The 27,787-nt window shown below is 34.9% G+C and overlaps 7 protein-coding genes and 1 long non-coding RNA gene across 9 annotated transcripts in view; 2 read left to right on the top strand and 6 right to left on the bottom strand.

The window, feature by feature from the left end:
• LOC104712804 (protein NRT1/ PTR FAMILY 5.12-like) lies at nt 369–2,808 on the bottom strand. Its single transcript, XM_010429775.2, has 3 exons — nt 2,574–2,808; nt 1,928–2,466; nt 369–1,379 (listed from the first exon to the last, which is right to left on the bottom strand). The coding sequence occupies exons 1-3, from the start codon at nt 2,781–2,783 to the stop codon at nt 599–601; spliced, it is 1,530 nt and encodes a 509-aa protein (XP_010428077.1). The 5' UTR covers nt 2,784–2,808; the 3' UTR covers nt 369–598.
• Nucleotides 5,273–7,398, bottom strand: LOC104712803 (protein NRT1/ PTR FAMILY 5.11-like). The gene is made up of 4 exons (XM_010429774.2): nt 7,201–7,398; nt 6,897–7,114; nt 6,272–6,786; nt 5,273–6,168 (listed from the first exon to the last, which is right to left on the bottom strand). Exons 1-4 carry the CDS (start codon nt 7,319–7,321, stop codon nt 5,391–5,393), a joined length of 1,632 nt encoding a protein of 543 aa, XP_010428076.1. The 5' UTR covers nt 7,322–7,398; the 3' UTR covers nt 5,273–5,390.
• LOC104712801 (protein NRT1/ PTR FAMILY 5.11-like) lies at nt 7,810–9,842 on the bottom strand. 2 transcript variants are annotated; one of them, XM_010429773.2, is made up of 4 exons: nt 9,682–9,842; nt 9,364–9,581; nt 8,761–9,281; nt 7,810–8,683 (listed from the first exon to the last, which is right to left on the bottom strand). In XM_010429773.2, the coding sequence occupies exons 1-4, from the start codon at nt 9,791–9,793 to the stop codon at nt 7,918–7,920; spliced, it is 1,617 nt and encodes a 538-aa protein (XP_010428075.1). In that variant the 5' UTR covers nt 9,794–9,842; the 3' UTR covers nt 7,810–7,917. The 2 variants fall into 2 exon arrangements, with proteins under 2 accessions (XP_010428075.1, XP_019084972.1); XM_019229427.1 differs by lacking the exon at nt 9,682–9,842 and having other exon boundaries at nt 8,761–9,256; nt 9,364–9,456.
• LOC104712797 (protein NRT1/ PTR FAMILY 5.13-like) lies at nt 9,937–12,299 on the bottom strand. The gene is made up of 4 exons (XM_010429770.2): nt 11,920–12,299; nt 11,603–11,820; nt 10,985–11,511; nt 9,937–10,900 (listed from the first exon to the last, which is right to left on the bottom strand). The coding sequence occupies exons 1-4, from the start codon at nt 12,023–12,025 to the stop codon at nt 10,084–10,086; spliced, it is 1,668 nt and encodes a 555-aa protein (XP_010428072.1). The 5' UTR covers nt 12,026–12,299; the 3' UTR covers nt 9,937–10,083.
• On the bottom strand, nt 12,650–13,332 carry LOC109126202. Its single transcript, XR_002033269.1, has 2 exons — nt 12,971–13,332; nt 12,650–12,824 (listed from the first exon to the last, which is right to left on the bottom strand). It is a non-coding gene; the product is annotated as an uncharacterized LOC109126202 (long non-coding RNA).
• On the top strand, nt 14,136–16,964 carry LOC104712799 (O-acyltransferase WSD1-like). The gene is made up of 7 exons (XM_010429771.2): nt 14,136–14,544; nt 14,695–15,267; nt 15,371–15,437; nt 15,519–15,586; nt 15,684–15,893; nt 16,010–16,147; nt 16,599–16,964. Exons 1-7 carry the CDS (start codon nt 14,356–14,358, stop codon nt 16,767–16,769), a joined length of 1,416 nt encoding a protein of 471 aa, XP_010428073.1. The 5' UTR covers nt 14,136–14,355; the 3' UTR covers nt 16,770–16,964.
• Nucleotides 17,334–19,578, bottom strand: LOC104712800 (protein NRT1/ PTR FAMILY 5.14). Its single transcript, XM_010429772.2, has 4 exons — nt 19,347–19,578; nt 19,043–19,260; nt 18,361–18,899; nt 17,334–18,275 (listed from the first exon to the last, which is right to left on the bottom strand). Exons 1-4 carry the CDS (start codon nt 19,471–19,473, stop codon nt 17,459–17,461), a joined length of 1,701 nt encoding a protein of 566 aa, XP_010428074.1. The 5' UTR covers nt 19,474–19,578; the 3' UTR covers nt 17,334–17,458.
• The window catches only part of LOC104712796 (O-acyltransferase WSD1-like), a 4,296-nt gene continuing 3,547 nt past the window's right edge, over nt 27,039–27,787 (top strand). Inside the window, exons 1-2 of the mRNA XM_010429769.2 lie at nt 27,039–27,240; nt 27,383–27,615. Coding sequence (XP_010428071.1) covers nt 27,052–27,240; nt 27,383–27,615 — 422 coding nt within the window. The 5' untranslated portion in view covers nt 27,039–27,051. The remainder of the gene's footprint in view (nt 27,241–27,382; nt 27,616–27,787) is intronic.

Genomic DNA, 27,787 nt, shown 5'->3' with positions numbered 1-27,787 from the left:
AAATGTTATAGAATATGGGTTCGAGTATATGGTTTCTCCCAAGGGATGATCGGTTCGAGTTCTAACATAAATTTGTTTTTGGCAAGCTGTTAACGTTGACTTAACTTCTCCGTCAGATAATTTGAAGATGTGTTTATTTTGGTAAAGTCAATAATAATTAACGATCTAATTGGAAAGTCAACTAAAGTTAGCTAATATTTCACTTCAAATAAAGTTTATGCTTTTTTCAATATTTTTGATAAGTTCAGGATTTTTATGACATTTTTCTTAATATAGTTTTACTGCATCCATGTTTTCTATTTTCCAAAAACAGAATTACTATTCTAATAGAACCCAAAAGAAAAAGCTGATCAAAATCTTCTAAAAAATAAAATAAAATTAAAGGTACATTATTTGTATAAAACTCAAACTCAACAAAAAACCGAAAACTATACCATACCAAATCATAAATGATATCTTTCGTTTTCAACATTTAAATCAATTATCAATCCCTATAACCAAAATATTATCACAAAACGTATAAATAATGATTTTAATATCAAAATAAATCGTAAATACCATCTCTCAACGTAACCTTATTCCTCAAGATGGCTAGAGTTTACTTTGGGCTTTTGTAGACATACGACTTGGCGAGATGGACAATGAAAACGAAGGAGATGGAGCTGAGACAAGCAAGTAGCCAATAGAAGTAATCAAGATGTGCTTGGTTCAGGTTATTATCGAACCAGCTCGCTTGACCGGACTGGCTTGTGGCTTTCTCGATGACCGATACCATGAAACTACTCAGGAAGTTTCCTATGCCTATTATGCTTAGGTATAGAGCCAGTCCCATGCTCCTAAGCTCGACCGGGATCTGTCCATAGAAAAACTCTTGTAATCCAACCATAGTGAAAACGTCAGACACTCCAAAGAGAACGTATTGTGGAATGAGCCAGCAAACACTCATTGGGACCGTGGCGTCAGGCGAGTCAACTAGCCCGTTATCTCGAGCGACCTTGAGTCTTTTCATCTCGACCAAAGCAGCTGTCACCATTGAAATAATTGAGAGGAAAATGCCGGTGGAAATTCTCTGAAGCGTTGTGATTCCTGCTGGTTTATGAGTGAATGATCGTACAATTGGGACGAATAAACGGTCATAGATTGGGATGAAGAAGATAATTCCTAGGCTTATGAAGCATTGGAGTGTAGCAGCAGGGACTATGAGTGTTGATGAGATTGATCTGTCCATTGTAGATCCTTGCTTTGTGAAGAAAGTAGGAGATTGCCCATACACAATGCCAAACACTAAACTACACATCCATATTGGAATGAGACTCAACACAGCTTTTGCTTCCTCAACTTCATGTGAACCGCACGAAATTACCGCTCTATCCAAGAATCTGCATTTGCAAAAAGATTATATTCATTTTTATTATCTTTCAACATGTGAGGCAAGTAACTCACAAATTAAATACAAAAACCCGAAGCTGTGAGAGTTTTTCGAAGATACATATAGTTTTTTAACTTTATTTTCTAGTTCTTTGTAAAATGTAAATTTAAACACTTTTGCTGTGGTACGTATAACGTATGAAATTGAAAAGAGGAAGTTGAATAAAATTTAAAGGATAAGCTGTATAAATAAATAAATATATGCTCGAGCATTTATAGTAAACAAACTAGATAAAAGTGAAAAGGAAAAAAAAATGTTAAAACATGCCACATGAGACGAATAAATATTTAATTTATAGATTGAAAAAGTTTCAACCTTTTTAGTTCGATGATTTATTTTGTCTATGCATTTATATACTATTTAAAGAAAAAGGAGTATTATATTAGGTTTACGGTTTAACTAAGTTTAGATAAGCATATTGACATTAAAAAATACGCAAACCACAGTGTACCAAAGAAACGAAAAAACAAATCAACACACGTATAAACCTAGTATTACCTGAATTTGTTCGAAGTTTTTTCGTTAGGCAGAAGAAGGCTAGTCTCATCAGAAGGAGTTTGTCGTCGGTTTTTGGCTGCAGCTATTAAAACACGGCCAATTCTAACGAAAGGGTTATTATGTTTTTGCCCTTGTCTTTTTTCTCCTTTAGTGTTGAAGCGGTAAGTTTTGATTCCAAGTAAGAACAAGAACAGAGAAAGCATCATGGAGAGACATGGAATCCCATATCCTAAAGCCCAACTTAGATTTTCTTGGACATAATTGATGACCAACCGAGTGGTGAATATACCGGTTGATATCGCAAAATACAACCAGTTAAAGTAAGAGCTCTTGGCTTTGGACTCTATAGGGTCTTGTTCGTCAAACTGATCTGCTCCGAAAGTTCTTAGACATACCTTGAAGCCTCCTTCCCCTAACGCAATCAGATAAAGAGCACAAAAGAAGACTCCTACTTTGACCTGAGAAACGCACGAAACATGTGCTTCTTGATCTCCACAGAGATCAGGAATCGTCGCTGAATACGTAAGCAGCCCAAGTCCCTAACATTCAAGATCACACAAAATACAAATATTTGAGATTTTCAAGAATTGTGAGACGATCCGAGCTCAAGAATGAACTAGAAAAAGCTTTTGAGTTAAATTATTACCATTATGTAGAAAGAGGAGGTTACGAGGATGGTACGGAAACGTCCGAGAAACGAGTCGGCGATAGAACCCCATACGAGAGGCAAAAAAGCTGCTGTTCCGAGCCAGAGGTTAACGTTTGACGCAGCAACCGCCGTTGACTCTTGTAGCGGCCCCGTGAAGTAGGTCATCAGATTTGAAGCTACCCCGAAGTAGGCGAATTTCTCCGCCATAAAATTAAGTTATATATATAGTACATAAAATTAACCAAAACTAGTGTTCATATGATATTGTTTAGCACGTGAGTCACGACGATCTAGAACTTTATATTGATTGGTCCATTGATAAATGCGACGCTATAAACTTCTTAGGTGTCAGGGAATGACACACCATATCGAAGTGGTTGGGAACGAGGAGAAATTTGCACAATAGAGTGGTTATTATAATTAATTAAAATAAATGGAAGATTTTTATTTTTTTTGGTCAACAATATATAGGAAGATTAGATTTCAGATATGATGATGATTACGGCCGATAGCCGTGCATGCCTGTCATGGAGTTCACATTAACCAAAATCAGAATGACCAAAATATACTCTAGGCTTTTCATATTATATAACCTGCCAGCGTTTTCCACGTGAGTCACGACGAAAACGCTATTTGGTCAATTAATTGATTAAGCTAATAGCGACTAGACGCTAGAAAAGTCTACGGTTACAGGATTCGCGTAGATGAAGTGGTTGGGGAGGAGCTAGGGATAGTTGTCAAAATTATTAGATTTGAGAGGTCCGATCCGATCTCCAGTTGTTTAATGCATCCTATATTCAAGATTTTCTAGCAGACGCCAGATGAATGATTGATTGTACTCTTCTCATTTATATTATTTTTGTAGAAATTTGAAAACTACATTTTCTTTGACTAACACCATCTTTATAGGGAGAACACCAAGAGTATTCTAAGCTCAAAAAATTAGTAAAATAATGAATAGTAGTTTAAGAATAATTTTTTTGATTTTGAATAAGAACTGATTTAAGCTCAGTTCTTATTGGTCGTGGCTTCACGTGATTGGCCGAAATTTTTTGCAAAGAAAGAAAAAATAAAATGTTTGTATGTTTAATTAATTAAGTAATATGTTTGTGTGTTTAATTAAATAAAATGTTTGTGTGTTTACTTAATTAAGTAATATGTTTGTTTAGTTTTTTTTTTAATTTTATTTACAATGTTTTTTTGTTTCATAAAAATTTGGTATTGTATTTTGAATTTTAGTAAAAATTTTATAAGTTTGCAATTTAAATGTTATTTTATAAGTTTTTATAATTGTAATATATTTAAGAATATTATATTATTAAATCTTATGATCTTAAACATGTTCTTCCAATAATTAACTTCTTAACAAAAGAGCTTAACTAATGATATTATATTATTTTCATAATATTTTTATTTTAAGAATACCCAAAATAGTTCTCCCTACAAAAATACTTTGCCTAAAGCAAATCATTTTTTTTCCTTTTCTTTTCGCTATTGACAAAAATGAGTAAATCATCTAGTTTGTTTGTAGCGGCGACAAGAAAAATCAAAAAAGTTAAATTTCTTATTTGTACAGCTACAGTATATACAAAGAATTTCTATATCGATTTAAAAGAAAATCAAATTCATCAATTTAAAACTTATTAAGTCATTATTGTAATAAACTTTTTTTTTAATAGTTAAGTACCTTTTTGACCTTTTTGATTGTTAAGTAAGATATATTTTATAATAAATTTAAAAATATATGTCGACGGACTGACGATGATGGAGGCAGACACGTCTCATCATTCATCACGATGCCATGTGTGGGTTAATTAATATGTCACACAGCGTAATTAAGAGCTGTATCGCAGTTAATACTTTTAGGTCCAGGGCGCCGGATAACGTTGCATGGGAGAGTTGTGTGAGATAAACATTTTTTTTGGGCAAGCTTTATCCGAGATAATTAAAGGAAACACTGTGTCAAAGCATTACTGAAAATTTAACTTCAAAGCATTTGTAATTGCTCTTTTATTTGCTTTGATAAACTTTGTCAAAGCATTGTTAATTAATTGCTCTTTTATTGCCTTTTAGTTGAGTTCACTTATAATATGATACTCCCTCCGTTCTAGTTTAACTGTCGTTTAAGATTTTTGCAAACTATTAAATTTTATGTTTTGCCCTTTATTAATATATTTTATAATTTTTTCATTGGTTGAAACTTTAAAACAGTAGGGATAAAATTGAAATATTCATCAAACATCTGCATTAAAAATCTAAAACGACAACTAATATGAAACAAAAATTAAATCTTAGAACGACAGCTAAATTAGAACGGATGGAGTACTAAGTAAGAAACACTGGTTCCATTATTATTTTTGATATTTTTAAATAACAGTTTAGTATAGTTATGAAGTATCTTTACAAAATTTTAAAAATCAATTTAGAATTATCTAAATGTTATTTATCTAAAATTATTTATAGTTATCCGAGATATTGGAACATGAATTCAATTATTTTCTGACACTGATTTGTATTATTTGATTTATTTAAAAAAAAAAAAAATTTGACGTGTAAGTTTTAGAATAGTTGACTTTTGTAGTGTGTAATATTTGGAACTTTTTCCATATATAGTTAGTATGCCGATGTGGACTTATTTAGTCATGAAGCCATATCAGAAATGGAAAAAGCTTTTTTCTTTGGACAAAGACTACAAATGGAAAAAACAATTCAGTGTTTTTTAATAAAGCAAGAAAACCATTTACACCTAGATACCGAATATGCTATCACAATTCTCAAAAGCAAATTCAGTTAAAGAAGACTGATGAGTGATGACTATATGACGTTTTTAGAAGTGTTTGGTCTATTGTAGACATACGACTTAGCGAACCACAAGTAGGAGGCTAAACCAGTGGAGCTAAGACAAGCGAGTAGCCAGTAGAAATAATCTAGATGAGCCTGGTTTAAGTCGTTATCGAACCAACTCGTTTGACCAGATTGGCTCGTGACTTTGTCAATGATTGATATCATGAAGCTGCTTAAAAAATTGCCGACCCCGTATATGCTTAGATTTAGAGCCATGCCAACACTTCTAAGCTCACTAGGGACTTGGTCGTAGAAGAACTCTTGCAAACCCACCATAGTGAACACGTCTGCGGCTCCAAAGATAACGTATTGCGGAACCAACCACCACACACTCATCAGTATTTTGACATCATCCCGAGCGGTCTGGAGCCTTTGAGTCTCAACCAAGGCGGCTACTACTATAGCAAGAATGGAGAGGAAGATCCCTGTGCCAATCCTTTGAAGCATTGTGATTCCTGATGGGTTCTGAGTGAAAGATCTTGCCACCGGGACGAGTAGACGGTCGTAAAGTGGGATGAAAATGACCATTGTTAGGCTTATGAAACATTGGAGTGTAGCTGCAGGGACTAAGAGTCCTGGTAATATTGACCTGTCCATTTTGGCTCCTTGCTTTGTGAAGAAAGTATGGGACTGTGCACATATAACAGCGTAGACTAAGCAAGTCATCCATATGGGAACAAGCTTAAGCACTGCTTTGGCATCTTCGATTTCAGCCAAACTACACGAAATCGCTGCCTTGTCGAGGAATCTGCCATAGTAGTAACATATACATTCAGAGAAACCAAGATGGTATAAGCACAAATGTAGCCTTAAAGACTATAAAGAAAGCGAACAGTTCTCTGTAGTGTTACCTGAATTGCTTGGAACTCTGGTCAGCAAGGAGAAGGAAGGTTTCGTTCGGGTTATAAAGATCTAAAGTTTGTTGTCCTCTGTTCTTTAAAGCCTCAATGAAAACATGAATGATTCTAGCAAAAGGGTTCTTCTTTCCTACTCTTGTAGTGTTATAGCGGTAACTCTTAGTTCCAATGAGGAAGAGAAACAGAGAAAGTAGCATGAAAACACTTGGAATACCAAAACCTAAGAACCAATTTAGGTACTCTTGAATGTAGCTAGAGACCAAACGAGTGCTCAATATGCTAACACAACTTCCAAACATCAACCAGTTAAAGTAAGAACTCTTGGCTTTTGCCTCTTTTACATCATTTCCATCCAACTGATCAGCTCCAAATACCTTAATACACGGTTTGTAACCGCCTTGTCCTATTGCTATAAGATACAGAGAACAGAAAAAGAGAATTACTCGGAACTGATTTGAATCTTTGGTGTTTGAAGTAGTCATGGCTGAAAAAGACAGCAACCCAAGTCCCTGTTTGTTTCATGATCAAAACCATCTTAAGAAACAAATAATGAATGACAGATTCTAAAAAAGTTGTTTGAGAGGAAATGGTTATATATATATATATATATATATCATACCAAGATATAGAGAGAAGACGAGATCACAATGGTACGAAAACGTCCGAGGAACGAGTCAGCAATAAAGCCCCAGAGAAGAGGCAAAAACGACACTGTTCCAGTCCATGCGTTGACATTGGCCGCAGCTGCAGCTGTTGACTCCCCCAATGGTCCCGTCAAGTACGTTATCAGGTTCGACGATATACCGCAAAAGGCAAACTGCTCCGCCATTTCAACACCTTTATACAAACAAACAAAACGGATTAGTCTCTAGGATAAGAGTTTAGCAAAGCTAATTTGGTGTAATCAGACTTAATTTACTAACCGATGATAAGCCTAGCCGATTTCCATCCTCCAGAGGATGATCTGCCGGCTGGTTTGTCCATGGAACTCTCAGTGTTGACCTGATGAAGAGTACCTTCAAGCTCATCGCAGGCGATCACCATTTGTCTTTTACAAATTAAAGTTGTCTTTTATGTACAAGAAGATATATAATTGAGTAAGTAGTATATGTCTTTTGTTATATTGAATTTAAATATTAGAAAGTGGCAGGACTTTGTAGTAGTAGGTGGTGCTCTGGTCATTGTTATATTTATTTGGTTCCATTTAAAAGTTCAAGTGTTTATAGATATTTCAATTTATCTGGTTCAAGATATTTTTAAAACATGTGTTACTCAATCCAAGTAGGCACCATTCGATGAAATATATGTTTAAAGAACGACTTTTCAAATTATAAAATTAATTTTATTATAAAAAAAAATCAAACTAATTAACATCAATTTATCGATTTGATTATCATCAATTTCTCTAGTTTGACTGTAGTTATTATTATTTTTCATTTGATATACTTTTATAGGGCAACATAACATTATCATAGAATGATTATTATGTTTTACATGACTAATTTTTCTAAACTAGTTGTATTCAATAAAAGTAACTCCAGCATTGGCTTTGTTTATCCTTATTTGCTTGGTTGTGAAGTTAATTTCAGAAATACAATAATTAAGACTAGTTTAAATGGCAGAACAGAGAAAACAATGCTTTAGAAGGTGTTTGGTCTGTTGTAGACATATGCCTTGGCGAACCACATGTAGGAGGCGAAACCAATAAAGCTAAAACAAGCTAGTAGCCAGTAGAAGTAATCTAAATGAGCTTTGTTCAGGTCGTTATCGAACCAGCTCGTTTGACCAGACTGGCTCGTGATTTTATCAATAACTGATACCATGATGCTGCTTAGAATGTTTCCTGCCCCGTATATGCTTAGGTTTAGAGCCATACCAACGCTCCTAAGCTCACAAGGGACTTGGTCGTAGAAGAACTCTTGCAAACCCACCATTGTGAACACGTCCGCGACTCCATAAATAACGTATTGTGGAACGAGCCACAACACGCTCATCAACATTAGTTCATCGTCCCGAGCAGTTTGGAGCCTTTTGGTCTCGACCAAGGCGGCTATTACTATAGCAAGATTGGAGAGAAATATCCCTGTGCCAATCCTTTGTAGCATTGTGATTCCTGATGGGTTTTGAGTGATGGACCTTGCGAACGGGACGAGTAAACGGTCGTAGATTGGGATGAAAACGCCTATTGCGATGTTTATGAAACTTTGAAGTGTAGCTGCAGGGACTAAGAGTCCTGGTGAGATTGACCTGTTCATTGTGGCTCCTTGCTTTGTAAAGAATGTAGGGGCTTGTGCATATACAATGGCGTAGACTACACAACTTGTCCATATTGGAATAAGCCTAAGAACCGCCTTTGCTTCTTCGATTTCAGCCATTTCACATGAAACAGCTGCCTTGTCAAGGAATCTGCATAGTATCCAAGAGAAAGAAACTATAAACTTTTTCTTTCTTATAACTTTTCACATCTCTGTTAATTATGTTACCTAAACTGTTTGGAACTTTGGTGAGCTTGGAGAAGGAGAGTCTCGTTCGCGTCAGCCATATCATCGAAATCAGGTTGTCTTCTGTTCTTTAAAGCCTCCATGAAAACACGACTGATTCTAGAGAAAGGGTTTTTCTTTCCTCCTCTCTCAGTACTAAAACGGTAAGAGGTAGTTCCAAGGAGGAAGAGAGACAGAGCAAGCAACATGGAAACACTTGTGATACCAAAACCTATTGACCAGCTTAAGTTCTCTTGAATGTAGGCAGAGACCAAACGAGTCGTCAATATGCTAGTACAGTTTCCAAAGAACATCCAGTTGAAGAACGAACTCTTGGCTTTTCTCTCTCTTAGATCGTTACCATCAAACTGATCAGCCCCAAATACTTTAATACACGGTTTGTAACCGCCTAGTCCTATTGCTACAAGATACAGAGAGCAGAAGAAGAATGTCACTTGGAACTGATTCGTCGAATCTTTGTTGTTTGAAGGAGTCATGGCTGAAAAAGACAGCAACCCAAGTCCCTGTTTGTTTTGTTTCATTATAATTATTCATCAAAATCTCTAGTAATAGAAATGTTTTGAGAGGAGAGTATTTTTTATATACCAAGATATATAGAGAAGATGCGATGACAATGGTGCGGAAACGACCAAGAAACGAGTCAGCGATAAAGCCTCCAAGTAGCGGCATAAACGAAACCGTTCCAATCCAAGCATTAACATTTGCTGCTGCTGTAGCTGTTGACTCACCTAATGGTCCGGTCAAATACATTATTAGGTTTGACGATATCCCGAAGTAAGCGAATCGCTCCGCCATCTCCACACCTACAAAAATATTGTAAACAAAAAAAACAAAGAGAATTATCAAATATTATATGGTGACTGTGAGTGTGTGAGTAAAAGGAACTCAGCTGTGCTTACTTACCGATGATGAGCCTCGCGGATCTCCATCCACCAATGTTATTTCCTCGGTTATTAAGAGAACCCTCAGTGGTACTTCCGAGCTCATCTTCAGTGGAGGAGCCGGTGATAGCCATTGTATATGGGATTGATTGGTTCTGATAATATTAAAATATATGTTAATTATTGTAGGAATTATGTTAGTTTGTTTTATTCCTTTCTTTTCAAAAGTTTAAAGACAAGAAAGCTCACACGCCTCACGTTATATGTCTTTCGTTCATGGCCACAAAAATATATCTCTTTTTTAGAAATATCTTATGTTACTTACTACAGGTATATCTGGTATTTATTCCAAAGACAGAGCCGGCTCTAGCATTGAATAGGGCTACAAACAGAGAAATAGTTACAAATGGCATTTATATAGAAACTACACTCCGTCCACACGACGATAGATGTACGACCTGGAAATGAATAGGAACGTAAAGAACCCAACGGCGCTAACAACGGCAAGTAACCAATAGAAGTAATCGAGATGGGCTCTGTTCAGATTACTATTGAACCAGCTGTCTCCAGCGTCTCTTCCAGTGGTTAAGTCGATCAGAGAGATGAGTAAGCTGCTCAATAAGCTTCCCACGCCGAACGCACTTAAGTAAAGAGCCATACCGATACTTCTCATCTCAGTGGGGACTTGGCTGTAGAAGAACTCTTGCATTCCCACTAAAGTGTGCACGTCGGCTAATCCCAGCAATATATACTGAGGGAATAACCACCAGATCGATTTTGGAACAGTTGTGTTCGGTTGGTCTATAAGTCCGTGTTCTTTTGCAGTCTTGAGCCGTTTTGACTCAACCAGAGCTGCAACCACCATAGTGAGAGTCGCTAGTACCATTCCAGTTCCAATTCTTTTGAGTGTTGTGATGCCACGAGGGTCTTTGGTTATTGTCTTTCCCATTGGGACCAAAACACGGTCGTAGATGGGGACAAAGACTATAATTGATAAGCTGATAAGGGCTTGAAGAGAAGCAGGTGGGATCTCTACACCTGGAAACATTGTTCTTTCCATAGTGACACCTTGCTTTGTGAAGAAAGTCATGTACTGTGCGTATGGTATGGCGTAAGACAGAGTTGTAAGCCATACTGGAATAAGCCTAATAAGAGCTGTGGCATCTTCTACATCTCCAGACTTGCATGCAACTTCTCCATCAAGGCAATCATTGGGAACAAGCAATGCTTTGTTGAGACAACTGTCACAAGAAAGTGTATTTAAATTCATAAATCAAGCAAGTATGCAACAAGTAACACTTATGATTGCTATATGTCAAACATACCTCAGCTCCTCTGGAGAATCTTGAGATGGATTTGCCTCAAGCTCAGCTATGCACAATTCCGAAGAACTCAAGCTTTGGTTCTTGAAAGCTACAAAGAAGACTCTACCTATCCTTGTAAAAGGGTTGGCTTCTTCTTCTTGTCTTCTTTTACTGTACCTATAACTTCTTCTCCCGAACACGAAAAGAGCAAGAGAGATCACCATGAACACACATGGGATTCCAAATCCAAGCGCCCAGCTAACGTATTCCTGGATGTAAACAACCACTAAAATCGCCAGGCTGATTCCTGCACATATAGTAAGAAACCACCAATTGAAGAAAGAGCTTCTGTCACTGTACTCTTGGAGGTTCTTCTCATCGAACTGGTCAGCACCAAAAGCCTGAACACAAGGCTTGTGACCACTTTGTCCAATAGCCACCAAATACAGAGAAAAGAAGAAGAATGCATTGACAAAAGACGATGGTGAAGAGGTCACTTCAGTAGTGTTGGGAATCATAAACGCAGATAAAGTCAGAAATGCTAGTCCCTGTCATCAAAATCCAAATTATGCTCAAGTCAGTTCCTACTTCTAATATGATCGACAAAATCGAAAAAGAAGAGACAGAACAAAGACGAACCAGTACGTAGACAAGAGAAGCAATGATAATTGTTCGGTACCGACCAAGAAAAGCGTCAGCGACAAAAGCTCCAAGAACAGGAAGAATAGTGGAAATACCCGACCAAGCGTTGACATTAGCAGCGGCGACAGCCGTAGATTGACAAAGTGGTCCAGTCAAGTAACTTATTAGGTTTGATCCGATCCCATAGTGCGCAAACCTCTCCGCCACCTCCACACCTGCACCAAAAAAAAAATGTCCTCAAGAGAGATTCAAAAAAGGAGGTCTAAAAAAAATTGTGAAACAGAGCAGCTCGTGATTATAATGATGGAGCTTACCGATTATGAACCATGCAGCTCTCCATCTACCGGTCTTGGATCTTCTAGCGTCGAATCCACGGTGGTCAACGGCGTCGATCACGCATTCTTTTCCAGAACTAGCCATTTGGAGAGAGACTAGAAATAAGAACTTTTTTGTAACGCCTAACAATTTACAAAATATCAAAATACATTTGATATATATATATATATATTCCAATACTATAACACTTGGACTGCAGAATTTGAATTTTCTTGTCTCTTTTTGTATGAGTCTTTATTTCTATTTTATTCTGTATACATAGTTTCTGTATGAGACATGTGTTCCGAATGTCTTTTAAAATTCATGAATAAGCCTAATAAGAGCTGTGGCGTCTTCGACATCTCTAGACTTGCATGCGCTTTCTCCATCATTGGGAACAAGCAATGCTTTGTTGAGAAACCTGTGACAAGATAATGGATTATAACCTCATAATCATTACAAACAAAGCCTAACGTATATATTGAAACATACCTCAGCTTCTTTGGAGATCTTTGAGATGGATTTGCCTCCAACTCAACTCTGCACAATTCCGAAGAACTCAATCTTTGGTTCTTGAATGCTACAAAGAAGACTCTAGCTATCCTTGTAAAAGGGTTGGTTTCCTCATCTCCATGTCCCTAACACAGACTGGTCACCACAAAAAGAGTCTTTCTCATCAAACTGGTCACCACAAAAAGAGTCTTTCTCATCAAACTGGTCACCACAAAAAGAGTCTTTCTCATCAAACTGGTCACCACAAAAAGCCTGAACACAAGGCTTGTGTCCACTTTGTCCAATAGCCACCAAATACAGAGAGAAGAAGAAGAGCGCATTGAGTAAAGAAGGAGATCACTTCAGAAGTATTTGGAATCAGAAACGCAGATAAAGTCAGAAATGCCAATCCCTGACACCAAATTCAAACTCTTTCTCAATCTCCTTGTTGAAGAACAAGTAAAACCCAAAACCCCATCATAAAGATTCGATTTTTTTTTTTTTTGGTATCAAAGATTCGATTTTTTATAAATCAGATCGAAAGAGAATGAGACGAACCAGAACGTAGATAAGAGAAGCGACGATAATTGTTCGATACCGACCTAGAAAAGCTCCAAGAAGAGTAGCGATTCCAGACCAAGCGTTGACATTAGCGGCGGCCGCTGCCGTGGATTGACCAAGTGGTCCGGTCAAATAGCTAATTAGGTTTGATGGCTCTCCATCTACAAGTGTTAGATCTTCTGGCGGCGAGTCCACGGCGGTCAACGGCGTCGGTGAATTATTCTTCTTTGAGATGACAAGTTTCTCTTAGAAGTCGGCATTTACTTCCTTGTCTCCAACGAAAGAGACAACGAACGAGGTACTGATTTGAGCTGTTCACCTTTGAAATTTAATTTCTCTGTCCTTTACTTTTTTTTGTTTTATTTTTAATTAGTAACTGTAGTATAGTACTTTTCACATGTGAATTTTTAAAGATCTAGTGACAGCACTCAGCAGCCACAGTATATAAAATGAATTGATGTGATAATTGGAGAAAAAATAGTAATTATATGTACATGAATAAAGAAGGATTCACAATCTTGAAGTTGAAACATCTCTTTTAGTTGCTCATAGAAACCATCTAGGATTTGATTATAAGAGGATGATCAATCACCTTACGGAGATATTCTGCATGCTTCCATGGAGTCTCGTTAATATGGATTAAGATAGTACGTAGTATGGAAGTTCATGGGAAGCCTTGGCGTCACGCAAAAATTAACAGTTAGTGTATCGTCAAAATGAATAACAATCTTTGGTAGACTAAAAGTCCATAGCTTTTGTGTACTTCTACAGTATTATTTCACATGACGAAAACAAAAGAAAAAAGTACGCTTTCATCGACCAACTAATTAACTATCAAACATTGACGTATAGGCGGATAGGCCCATTACTATTTCTTACCACATGAATAGTACTGTTATGTCGATTTCGAAAGGCGTGGATACTTTCTCGACAGACACAAGAGTCACTAAACCTTACGTGTACTATTCTTTCACGTCGAGGTCGAGTACTATTAACTTCTGTCTTATTTCATTTTTCTTTGATACCGATCTCTCTTAAATTTTTGGTACAAGAAATATATCTCATGAATCTACTAAAACATAGTTCAGGGTTTAAAAACTGATCCACCCAATCGTAAGGGTTTTTTTCCAGTTAAATTTCGTACCTCAGTTGAGAAACGTATCTCTTTCTTTTTTGTTTTCTCCCTTCTTTTTTTATTTTTAAATTTTATTTATTTTTATGAGGGGTATAGATAGGGCAACTCTTAGCTCCTCAACAACCTCAATTAACTACAACAGTGTCAAATGTATACACATATTTTAATAGCTATGTGTATATAAATAAGCCATTTGCATGTGTACTTAGTAGACTAGTACCATAAAACCGGATATTTAATAAGAGATATGGCAATAGATAGGCAAGTGACGGAAGGAGAGGAGCCGGTAAGTCCATTTGCGCGGTTGTTTAGCTTGCCAGGTCTTGATGTCTTCAACATTGTAACCATTGGATTCAAAACCGAAACCAATCCACCAATCGTTGTGGAAGGCTTAAAGAACACACTGATCAACCATCCACGCTTCTCTAGCATACTGGTGGGTAATTAACTTACACGCATATACACGTTTTTATTTTTTGTATATTAAGTTTCATGACTTCCAACTCAAAAAATATAAGATGAGTGGATCAATCCATATATAATAGATTACGTTAGGGTTCCTTCTAACATCATATGATACATGTAGGTGACTGGTCATGGTGAGCACAAAAGAAAAGCTAAATGGATTCCAACGAAAGTAATAGTAGAAGAGCACATAATTGTTCCGGATATAGATCCCAACATTGAGAATCCTGATGAATTTCTAGAGGATTATACATCTAAGATGGCTCTTTCTCCAATGGATATGTCCAAACCTTTATGGGAGTTTCATTTATTGAAACTTAAAACATCACATGCCGAATCTGTGGTTGTGGCTAGGTTCCATCACTCTTTGGGAGATGGGATGTCTCTTATGTCTCTTTTACTCGCTTGTACTCGGAAAACATGTGATCCCGAAGCGTTGCCTACTTTTGTGGCTCCTAAGAAAAACAAAGCAAAGAATGTTTGTTTTGCTTTGGTTGCTTGGTTATGGTTCATAGTAAGATTTATGTTCCACACTTGTGTTGAAGTTATCAAATCAATGGTTTTTATTTGTTGTGCGAGGGACACCTCAGCTCATATAATGGGTAAACCAGGAGCTACACTCGGTAATAATAAGTTTATTCATCAAATCATTAGTTTGGATGATGTCAAAATGGTGAAGAACGCCATGAATATGGTACGTTTGCTTAATTAGTTTTTTTTCTACAAAGATGAGTTTTTTAAATGATTTCCCTCCTTTCTTTTTTTTTTACATCTTTCATTTCTCTTTTTTTTATTAGACTATAAATGACGTTCTTGTTGGTATGGTACAAGCTGGTCTTTCTCGATATTTGAATGAAAGATATGGTAAATCATTTACTCTTGTTGAATATCATAATATCACATATATAACAATATTCTTACATTTTGTCTCGAATCTGTAAACAGATCTTGAAGACAAACTACATTTTCATGGTGTTGTTTTTTTTAATCTAAGGCCAAACAGAAATATTGAGGTGCTGAACAAGATACCCCAAACGTTTTTTGCTTCCTTTAATGTTTTTTCTTATTCAAAATAATAAGAATTCTAACACATAATTAAGTTTAAATCAGGAATTGGCAAATATGATGGCAAAAGGTTCGAAGTGTAGATGGGGAAACTCAATAGGTTATGTTCTGATCCCCTTGGACATGAAATCGAACGATGATGTATTTGAATATGTTCGACAATCCAAAACTATTATGGATCGTAAGAAACATTCCCTCGAACCTCTATTTTCCCATGTGTTGCTCAAGTTAACATTGGAGGTTTTTGGATTTAAGGTAAGATTTTAAATCAAACATTATCTTAACATATGCAGTTCCAAATATATATAATTAATGTATCTTGTGTTCTTATCGACATAATTATATGTATCTGTGCATGGGGTGGAAAATAGGCACTCGAAACTCTTATAAAGAGAATTTTTGGAAGCACAACAATGATATTCACTAATGTGGTTGGTCCAGCGGAAGAAATTAGCTTTTTCGGCCATGTGATATCTTACATTGCTGCAAGTACCTTTGGTGTTCCACAGGTACTCTCTTACACAAACACATTCTTCAAAGTTGAAACCATCATAAAAAATCACATTACTTCAGTTGCTTTTGCAGAAGTTAGGCTAATATTAGATTATCTCACCATTATAAATGGATTTGGTATGGGAGATTCAAAGGGAATGAGGAATTTGGTTCGAGAATCATCTCATGGAGTGTGTTATATTCCTTTCGTTTTATAAAAAGTGTCGATTTAATATTTTATTTTTGTTTTACAAAGAGTGTTCTTTCATGTTTCTTTTCAAACAAAATATATTTTATCTATATATATATACTGCATATTAATTTAACTTATTAATTGAGAAAAATGTACAGTATTTTTTTTTTTAAATTTGTATATATATGATTTTAGTTTTTAATTTGTTCAAACATGTAAGAATGAAATTTTTGCATTGTGAAACTTAATTCCATGCCTTTTTTTTTTTAAACAAGGGACTCATTATCGGTACTCAAAGCTATGTGGACAAACTCATAATCAACATCGGAGTTGATGTAGACGTGATTCCAGACCCTCATCACCTCCGCGATCTCATCATCGAAGCTCTCCACATGATGAAGTCTGCTGTTGTTCCACAAACGACTTTTCATGCTTCAGAGGTGTAAACGAAATGGTCGGCGTGCATATCTATGGATGAAACCTATTTACAACGTATAATTTTCAATAGATTGTCTATTTACGTCTCATCCTTTGTTTATCATCTTTATAAGTCCTACACTATCATTGGTTTGTTGTATGTCATCCTTAGTTTATCATCTTATAAGTCCTACATTATCAATAATAATTCATCCATAAATGTTTGTACGAATGTGTTGGATCATTTTACATCTCCGCTACTTAATATGAAATTTTAATTCATAGGCGGCATATAGAAATATACGAATGTTTGTAAAATTTCTTGTACGGATGTTTGTACCGTTAAGAGACTGAAGAAGCTTTGGTGTTGGACAAGGTCTACTTTGCTTCCTTTGATTTCCTGCTGGACCAAGGGTTTAGTGCTTTTTACAGCCACCATCCCCTGACCCGAAATCACTCAACGCATTCTTAACTCTCTGTCACCTTTTCTCTAGTTTTATGAGACACACTCTCTTTCACATCACTTGCCGCATTGTGGAAAGTGATGAAGTAAACAAAATACAACTATATACATAATTATTGTTACTTTCACATCACTTAATGAGTCTTTCTTATATTACATAGTATAATATAATTCTGTTTCCGAAGGTCTTTAAAAAATAATAATTCTGTTTTAATTAAGAGAATATGTCACACAGTACTACAACAAATTTAGAAACTACACTTGGTCCACCTGGCGATAGATATATGACCTGGATATGAACCAGAACGTAAGGAACCCAACGGCACTGAGAACCGCAAGTAACCAATAGAAGTAATCGAGATGGGCTTTGTTCAGATTACTGTTGAACCAGCTGTTTCCAGCATCTCCTCCAGTGGCTAAGTCGATCACAGAGATGAGTAAGCTGCTCAATAAGCTTCCGACGCCCAACGCACTTAAGTATAGCGCAAGACCGATGCTTCTCAGCTCAGTGGGGACTTGGCTGTAGAAGAACTCTTGCATTCCCACTAAAGTGTGTACGTCGGCCAATCCCAGCAACAGATACTGAGGGATTAACCACCATATCGACATTGGAACAGTAGCTTGCGGTTGGTCTATAAGCCCGTGTTCTTTAGCAGTCTCTAGCCGTTTTGACTCAACCAGAGCTGCAATAACCATAGTGAGAGCTGACAGTACCATTCCAACTCCAATTCTTCTGAGCATTGTAAGGCCACAAGGGTCTTTAGTTATCGACCTGGCGATTGGGACCAGAACACGGTCGTAGATGGGGACAAAGATGACAATTGATATGCCAATAAGAACCTGAAGAGAAGCAGGTGGGATCTTCACACCTGGAAATATTGTTCTTTCCATTGTGACACCTTGCTTTGTGAAGAAAGTCAAGTACTGCGCATAGGGTATGGCGTAAGCCAGAGTTGTAAGCCATACTGGAATAAGCCTGATAAGAGCTGTGGCGTCCTCGACGTCTTTAGACTTGCATGCGCTTTCTCCTTCAGCAGAATCATTGGGGACAAGCAAGGATTTGTTCAGAAACCTGTCACAAGATAATGGATTATAACCTCATAACCATACCAAAAAAGGCTTTCTAACCATAGCCTAACGTATACATTGAAACATACCTCAGCTTCTTTGGAGAATCTTGAGATGGATTTGCCTCCAGCTCAACTCTGCACAATTCCGAAGAACTCAATCTTGGGTTCTTGAATGCTACAAAGAAGACTCTAGCTATCCTTGTAAAAGGGTTGGTTTCCTCATCTCCATGTCTTTTTTTACTGTACCTATAACTTATTCTCCCTAACACGAAAAGAACAAGAGAGATCACCATGAACACACACGGGATACCAAACCCAAATGCCCAGCTGAACTCTTGTTGGATGTACACAACCACAAGAATCGCCAGGCAGATTCCTGCAGACATACTAAGGTACCACCAGTTAAAGAAGGAGCTTCTGTCAGACTTCTCTTGAGGGTCTTTCTCATCAAACTGGTCAGCACCAAAAGCCTGAACACAAGGCTTGTGTCCACTTTGTCCAATAGCCACCAAATACAGAGAGAAGAAGAAGAGTGCATTGAGTAAAGATGAAGGTGAAGAAGATGTCACTTCACCTTCATCACTGTTGGGAATCATAAACGCAGATAAAGTCAGAAATGCCAGTCCCTGACACCAAATTCAAACTCTTTCTCAGTCAAAAACCAAAACCCATCATAAAGATTCGATTTTTATCATTTCTCAATCTCCTTCATGAAGAACAAGTAAAGATTCGATTTTTATGATTCAAACCGAAAGAGAATGGGACTAACCAGAACGTAGATAAGAGAAGCGACGATAATAGTTCGATACCGACCAAGAAAAGCGTCGGCGACGAAAGCTCCAAGAAGAGGAAGAAGAGTAGCGATACCAGACCAAGCGTTGACATTAGCGGCGGCGGCCGCCGTGGATTGACCAAGTGGTCCGGTCAAATAGCTAATTAGGTTTGATGCGATTCCATAGTAAGCAAACCTCTCCGCCACTTCCACACCTACAATTCCATAGTATTAAATTTCAGAAGTAGTGTTTGTAAACAGAGAGAGAGAGAGAAGCAGCTCCCAATCTCATCCGGCTTACCGATGATGAACCAGGCGGCTCTCCATCTACCGGTATTAGATCTTCTGGCGGAGATTCCACGGTGGTCAACGGCGTCGGTGACGTATTCTTCTTCCTTGAGAAGAGAAGTTTCTCCACAAGTCGTCATTGTCTTCTCTGTCTCCAACGAAAGCGACAAGGAACGAGATACTCGTTTGAGTTGTTTAACCTTTATTAAAGCTTTTCTCTTTAGTCTTTTTGATTTTTTTTTTTTTTCTAATTAATCAATTTTGTAACTAATAAGTACTTTTCACGTGTGTTTTTAAAGAATTGTGGTATGATAATGTGGTTTCCATGGAGTCTGATTAATAATAATAATATGGGACTATGGGTCAGTTCCGCAAACGAGAAACCAGATAATTCTTTGGATTGATCGGCAGATCCGGAACCGGAACCAACTCTTGGCAATACAGCTCACTGGTGATGGGAGATATACAGAGGGTGTCTATTACTCTGGCTTGCTTCTCGTCCACGTAAATGAACTCTTTTGGTTTTAATCTCTAAGTTTTAATTTGTCTTTCAAACAAATGTTGCACTTCATGTAAAAACGCTAATTTTTCATTTGAATCTAATTAACATTATATTCAAGAAAATAATAATAATATGGGTCAAGCTAGTATTGGATGTAAGGAGGAGGAAGTAGTTCATGGGAAGTTAACTGTGTGAATATGGAAATTGGAAAGCCTTGGGCATCACACAAAATCAACAGTTAGTGTGTCGTCAAAATGACTACCACTCTTTACGTCTTTCACCTACCAACTCCAAACTACCAAACATTGACGTATAGGCCGGACCATTATGCTATTTCTTGCCACGTAAACAGATAAATGCGTGGATTCTCGACACACACTAACGCACCTTTCTGTCTTGTTTCCATTTTTCTTTCTTTTTTTTGATAACGATCTCTCTTAAATTTTTGTTACAAGAAATATACTGTATCTTATGAATCTACTAGACTACTACTTTACAAGAGATAGAAAATGCATAAAAAAAATAACTCCTATGAATAATCTTGTAAATATTTCCAGAATAACGAGAAAATAATCTATCCATAAAATTCATACTACCACGTTGTACTCTGTGTAGGTTATAATAGATGCCATAGAATAGTAGAATATTTTGATGTTTAAGAATGAATATCGTTCATTTAAGATTGGCGCGTGTTGATCTGGATCACTAAATTCTGTTACCATTTTACCCTTTCAGATAATTATTTAATGGTTTTCTAATTGTAAAAATACAATAACATTTTTCTTATATCCATTTATACAGTTAGATAGAAAACGCCAAAAAAAATTAGTTCCATTCATTCAGAAAAAAAAAAACGAAAAAATATGGTTTCATTATATACACACAGCTTATCTTTGTCACTTAATTTAAGGATATATGTCGTTTTTAAAAACCGAAACCATATTTTTTCGTTTTTTTCTGAATGAATGAACAATTTTTTTTAATTGCCGGTTTTAATTGCTGTTTGTATATAAATATGAAATCTGCTGTTGTTCCAAATTTTTTTTTTCATGCTTCAGAGGTTTAAACGAAATGCTCGGCGTGCATATCATATCTATCCAGACAACCTATTTACAACAATTATTCAATATTTTGAGCGTGTCACTAATTTGATGTATTTTAATTTTACCGGTTTTGTGTGTTTGTGTTAGCTGTACAGCCTGTACTCTTGGGTTGGTACACATAACACATACATGCAATCAAAAACATTTTGCGACGAAGCAGACCCTTCGTTCATTACCCTAAAAGAAGAGATGCTAACGGCGTCGGTGACGTATTCTTCTTTAAGATGACAAGTTTCTCTACAAGTCTCATTTTCTTCTCTGTCTCTTAACGAAAGCGACAACGAACGAGATACTGCTTTGAAAGCTAATTTCTCTGTCCTTTTCATTTTTTTTTTAATTAATGAATTAGTAACTAGTATAGTACTTTTCACATGTGAATTTTTAAAGACCTAGAGAGAGCCACAGTATATAAAATGAATTGATATGATAATAGGAGAAAAATAGTAATTATGTGTACACGACTAAAGAGAGATTCACAATTTTGAAGTTGAAAACATCTCTCAGTTGCTCGAAGAACCATCTAGGATTTTTATGAGAGGATGACACAAAGTTTGGAGGCCAGATGATCTTAGCCGGAGAACCAAAGTTGCATCATCATCTCCGCGACTAATGGTTTCCTATGCTCGAGACTCTGTTTCTTATGATCAATCACCTTACGGAGAGATTCTGCATGCTTCCATTGAGTCGTCTCTCGTTAGTTAATATGGATTAAGATAGTATTGGATGTGTGATATATGGACGAGTTCATGGGAAGTTAACTATATAGGTTAGCACTGTGTAAATATGAAAAGCCTTGGCATCACACAAAATTATCAGTTAGTGTATCGTAAAAATGTATACCAATCTTTGGTAGACCAAAGTCAATAGCTTTGTACTTCTCCAGAGTACTGAATCTTTCTCCAAAATGTATACCAATCTTTGGTAGACTAAAGTCAATAGCTTTGTATTTCTCTAAAGTACTGAATCTTTCTACAGTATTACGAAAACAAAAAAGTACGTACCCTTCATCGACCAACTATAAAAAATTGACGTATAGGCGGATAGGCCCATTACTATCTCTTGCCACATAAAATAGAAATGTTATGTCATGTTTCGAAGTTATGAGTGTCACCATCTATTCTCGACAATTGTGAGTGTCACCATCTCTTGAACCCGTCGTCATACCTATATACTATAGTGAGGTAAAAAACATTTAGAGCAGGTTCATCGGCAAGACACGTGACAGTACTCTCTCTAATTTTATTACTGGAATAAATATTTTTTACTAATTGCACTATTAGTTAGGTAGACATGTGTCAATTCAGTCTTAGAATTCTCCGTTCTCTCACCTATTTCATTGGGAATTTAATGAAAAGTTCCCTCAACATTAGTCTAATATTTCCTCCGTTCTAATTTAACTGTCGTTTAAGGTTTTTGCACACAAATTAAGAAAACTATTAAATTTTATGTTTTGCCCTTCATTAATATATTTTATAATTTTTTCATTGGTTAAAATTTTAAAGCAGCAGGGATAAGATTAGAATATTCATCAAACATCTGCATTGAAAATCTAAAACGACAACTAATATGAAACAAAAATTAAATCCTAAAACAACAGCTAAATTAGAACGGAGGGAATATATTTTTGAATGTTCAATTATTTTTTAATAAATAAAACTCTGACCTAAAAACCGCTAATAAATTTAACCTTTTGTCTATATAAGGGGATGGTATTGGATTCTGATTTATGAAGATTTTTGAAGAGTTCTTCAAAATCATTAACAGTGAATAAGTGAAAGATTGATAGAGAGTTTTGTTGATTAATTTTCTAAAATCTTGTAAAGTCCTCCAAACAATCCTTGTATTTTTGTGATACTTTCCATGACTTTATTTTGTAAAGAAAGTGTCTAAAATCATGAACCAATAACATAATAATTAAACTCATTAACAATCCTAAATTCTTTTGTTTTAATTGAATAACACAAAACTTTTAATGACTTTATAAAAGTCTGAATACAATAACCCAAATTTGTTAAGATTTTAAATGACTTTTTACAAATCACAAACTAATAACACTGAACTTTAAGAGAGTTTAAGAAAATCTTGATCTAATAACAACAGATTCTACATAACATTTAAAATCTTTAAAACTCTATTCAAATCTCAAACCAATAACCCCCACTAAACGTTTATATTCTTAATGATTATGTTTACTCTAGTCGAGAATTAAAACAAAACGACTAGACATATATTTTTGCGATCACAACACAATTATTTTGATTATAGTCTTCTTCTATTCCTAAAAGAAATATGAAAATTTACTCATATTTTTTGTAGGTTGTCCAAAAAAAAAAAAAAAACTCATATTTTCTGTAGAACTCTCATTCTGAACCATATTTACAACAATGAAACAAAAGAATTCGATTTACCTTAACATCTTACAAAAATTCAAACCAGATAAACTAGACATATGCTCTCTCAATTCCTCACTCGATTATGGCGACTGATTGAGTAAGGGGGGGTTATTGGATCCTTGATTTTAATGGATTTAGAAATCCTTATAAGATTTGGAAATCCACATGGAATCCATGGATTTTTAAATCAAATAATATGGATTTGAAAATCAAATATGTGGATTTGAAAGTCAAAGAAAGTGGATTTGAAAATCCTAGAGAATAGAATTCAAAATTTATAAAAGGAAAATAGAATTTATAAAAATAATCTCTCACGTATCACTCTCAAGTGAATCAGTCAACATGTTTGATGTTATTGTCTCTCTCCACTAATTGGCATATTTTCTTTGTTGTTCTTGGGTTGTAAGAACAAAGAGAGGTTTGAAAAAAAAGTTCCTAATTTGAAAAAAAATGTTCGTTACGACGCAGTTAAAGTGATTCACCAGTTAGGAATGAAAGAAGTCTTTGTTAGCATGTTGACTGATGAGCGTTATGGTTGGATTAAGCGTAACGTGATGGTGCTAATTATTATTACTGACTATCACTGGCCGAAGAACACCTTTTCTGCTTTCTCATTAAAGAATTTCTTTCTCTCAGTATTGTTATGTCTGGTCTTATAGGTGTAATTCTTCATGATCTTTTTGTCGTTGGTTTGCTATTACAATAATGCAGAAATATTATGTTTAATATTACGATAATATTATGTTTAATATTACATTTCATGATCTGTATGCTTTTACGTTTCATTATCGTTGGTTTAATATTACGTCAATTGTATATAGGCGTACAATGTCCTTATGTTCAATTATTAACAATTGTCTGCATTTGGTTTTGCAGAGCTGTTGCATCTGCTTGACTAGATATGGAGATGACGAAGATGTAAGAGAGCTGCCATGCGCACATGTCTTCCATGTAGACTGTGTAGATAAATGGCTTAAAATCAATATTACGATAATGCAGAGAGGAAAAATATGTTTGCTATTATGATAATTCTGTATGGTTTGCTATTATACGTAGGAGGTGTTTTTTTTTTTTCCAAATCCACCCAAATAACTAGGTGGAGACCAAGGATTTCCAATTCCTATATTTACAAGTAAAACATCTTTTCAAATCCATCCAAATCCAATATGAAATCAAATCCATACTCAAATCTTTAATAATGAATAAGGGGTCATTTTAATTAGGATTTAGAATTCATAGATCCAATAACACAGAATTTTAAAAAATATTTTAAAATGAATGATTGAATAACACATGATTTAACTTGGATTTCTAAATCCATTAAAATCAAGGATCCAATAACCCCCCCTAAGTGTCATTTGTCTTCGAATATAGTTCTGCCCCTCACCCTCGATTAATCATATCTCTCTCGCCTCTACCAAGCATATTTCAGTTTCTCTTTTACAATTTATTCAACATCTTGGGATTTCTGAGGTTTTAGGGTTTCACGATTTGAGTTTTTTTTGTGTGTGTTAAAGTTAGCTTGATTTGTTGTTTTTGTGTTTAAAAATTAACGTGTAATCGCTTTTATTTTTTAAAAAAGCAAATTTTGGTTGCATAGACAAAATCGTTAAGGGTATAAATATTTATATAGATGGAGAGTTAAATTCCCTAAATTTATTAACTGTTTTTAATTCAGAGTTTTATTTACTAAAAACATAAAAATAGATCCAACCAGTGCTAAGGGTTTTCCTATTAAATTTCCTATCTCAGTTGAAAAATATATTTTTCTTTCTTTTATTTTTAACTAGGTGCTTCCCCACGCAACGCGTGGGTTGTGGTGTAGTTGGCACTTTCTTGTTTTTTTTTTTTGTCTTTTTCGTTTTCTCTTTTGTATTATTTTGTTTTAATTAGGCATATACGGGCTTTGCCGTCACTTTTATTTATACACTATATGTTTATACCATTTCGTTCTGATGTGTATAATTGTGGCGTTTATTTTTTATGAATTATGAAGATGTTGTTTCTTGCTTTTGAGGATCTAATCTTATCATTGACTGATATTGTTTCCAATACATTTATTGTATTATAGATTTTCTAATTAACTGCTTATGTAAACCCTTCATACGTTGATGTTGTAATAATAAGTTATTTTTTTAAAATATCTTCTGTGTAAGTGATTATGTTTGTATGCCCATGTTTTGGTCTAATATCAATAAGATCGTTTCTGTTTTTCTTTAGTTGGCTTTGAAACCAATATTGAGTTAAGCAAATAATGGGTCGAATTATGGTGTTAATAAGTAATATAAATTCTTATGTATATATATTGTATATATGTGACTATAAATTTAGCTAACTAAAAAATTATGTAATATTTAAATACAATCTTGAACATATATATATATTTTTTTATTTGTGGGAGGAATGTATGAAATTATTGGATAGAAGTTATTTTTGAGTTAAATGACCTTTAATGTCTTTAAAGTGAGTTAAATATTAATAAATTTTTATATGTGTCTTGACTTTTTTTTAAAAGAATACCAAGTGTTTCCTTCCAAATTAATTTGAAGTGATATAGTATTTTAGTTTTCTTAAATGATTTTATGAACTTCAATGTAAAAGTTTTTCAAAGTAATAAGTACACTCACTGATTGAATTATAAAATTTTGAGAAATGTTTATTTCGTTTAATCATCTGCTCTTTTAAATTAATTAGATAAGTATGTTGTTATTCCTACAAATAGAACAACATATATTATAGTTTAACCATGGANATTCTTTTTGTTTTCAAAAACCTCAAATCATAAAAAAATAATATATATATATTATATTGATATCTGCAGATTTAACAATTGGATCACAAAACAAAATAGGCTTTATAAATGGATAAATGGATAATTATATTAATCTTTAAATATTATATTGATCTTTATAAATTATTAAAAATGATACATGAATATGTGAGATAACCAGAGACATAATAGATAATTACATATGGATCATTTCAACTTTATGATCTTATTGTGTGGTGAATATTGTAAGGAAGTATGAAAATAATGACTTATAAGATGTTAATATAAAATAGAAAATGGAGATAAACATTTTAAAAGATTAAAATAAATATATAAGATATACATATCATACAAACTCTAAAACTAAGCTTTTACAATGATATTTGATTTGATTTTTTATAACCCATACAACAACAATAACAAAAAAAAAAAAAAACAAAACAAAACAAAAAAAAAGAGATTTGAGAGTAGTGGAAGAAGATGAGAGAATGAAAGAGTGATAGACTAAGAGAATAAGATAATGAGTATTTATAGGAAGAGAAATGATGAAAAATTACATTTAGAAAAATGAGAGTTACAATTCTAATTTATTGTTTTGTTTTAATACAATTGATTTATACAACTTAGTGGAGAAATAAAGTTAATGCATAATTTATAGGGAGAAGGTATAAAGATTTCAGTTTTATATTATGTGAGTTAAATGTGAAATTAATTGTTTTAAATTTGTGTTTTAATATAAATTTTTTTGTTGTTGAAATTGCATTGCCAAATGGACCAATAAGGGGAGACTGAAACTCTACTTTTAAGGGGTATCGATTGAGCTGCTCCTCAACAACCTTAATTAATTACAACAGTGTCAATGTATACACATATTAATAGCTATTTGTATATAAATAACCATTTGCATGTGTACTTAGTAGACGGCTAAAACCAGAAATTAAATAAGAGATATGGCAATAGAAAGGCAAGTGACGGAAGGAGAGGAGCCGGTAAGTCCATTTGCGCGGTTGTTTAGTTTGCCGGGTCACGGTGTCTTCAACATTGTAACCATTGGATGCAAAACCGAAGGCAATCCATCAACCATTGTTGAAGGCTTAAAAAACACATTGATCAACCATCCACGCTTCTCTAGCATACTGGTAGGTAATTAACATTTTTATTGTTTATATGTTAAGTTTCCTGACTTCCTAACTCAGAATAAATATAAGATTATCAATGTATCAATCCATATAATTTATACATTACGTTAGGGTTCCTCCTAATATCACGTGATACATGTAGGTGACTGGTCATGGTGAGTACAAAGGAAAAGCTAAATGGATTCCAACGAAAGTAAAAGTAGAAGATCATGTAATTGTTCCGGATATAGATCCCAACATTGAGAATCCTGATGAATATCTAGAAAATTATACATCAAGGATGGCTCTTTCTCCCATGGATATGTCCAAACCTTTATGGGAGTTTCATTTATTGAAACTTAAAACATCACATGCTGAATATGTGTTCTTGGCTAGGTTCCATCACTCTTTGGGCGATGGGATGTCTCTTATGTCTCTTTTACTCGCTTGTGCTCGGAAAATATATGATCCCGAGGCGTTGCCTACTTTTGTGGCTCCGAAGAAAAGCAAAGCGAAGAACGTTTGTTTTGCTTTGGTTGCTTGGTTATGGTTCATAGTAAGAGTAATG

This window comes from Camelina sativa, chromosome 9 (genome assembly GCF_000633955.1).
Source record: "Camelina sativa cultivar DH55 chromosome 9, Cs, whole genome shotgun sequence".
NCBI classification, from domain to species: Eukaryota; Viridiplantae; Streptophyta; class Magnoliopsida; order Brassicales; family Brassicaceae; genus Camelina; species Camelina sativa.
The sequence above is the reverse complement of the archived record's forward strand: the minus strand, read 5'-3'. Positions and strand labels throughout refer to the sequence as shown.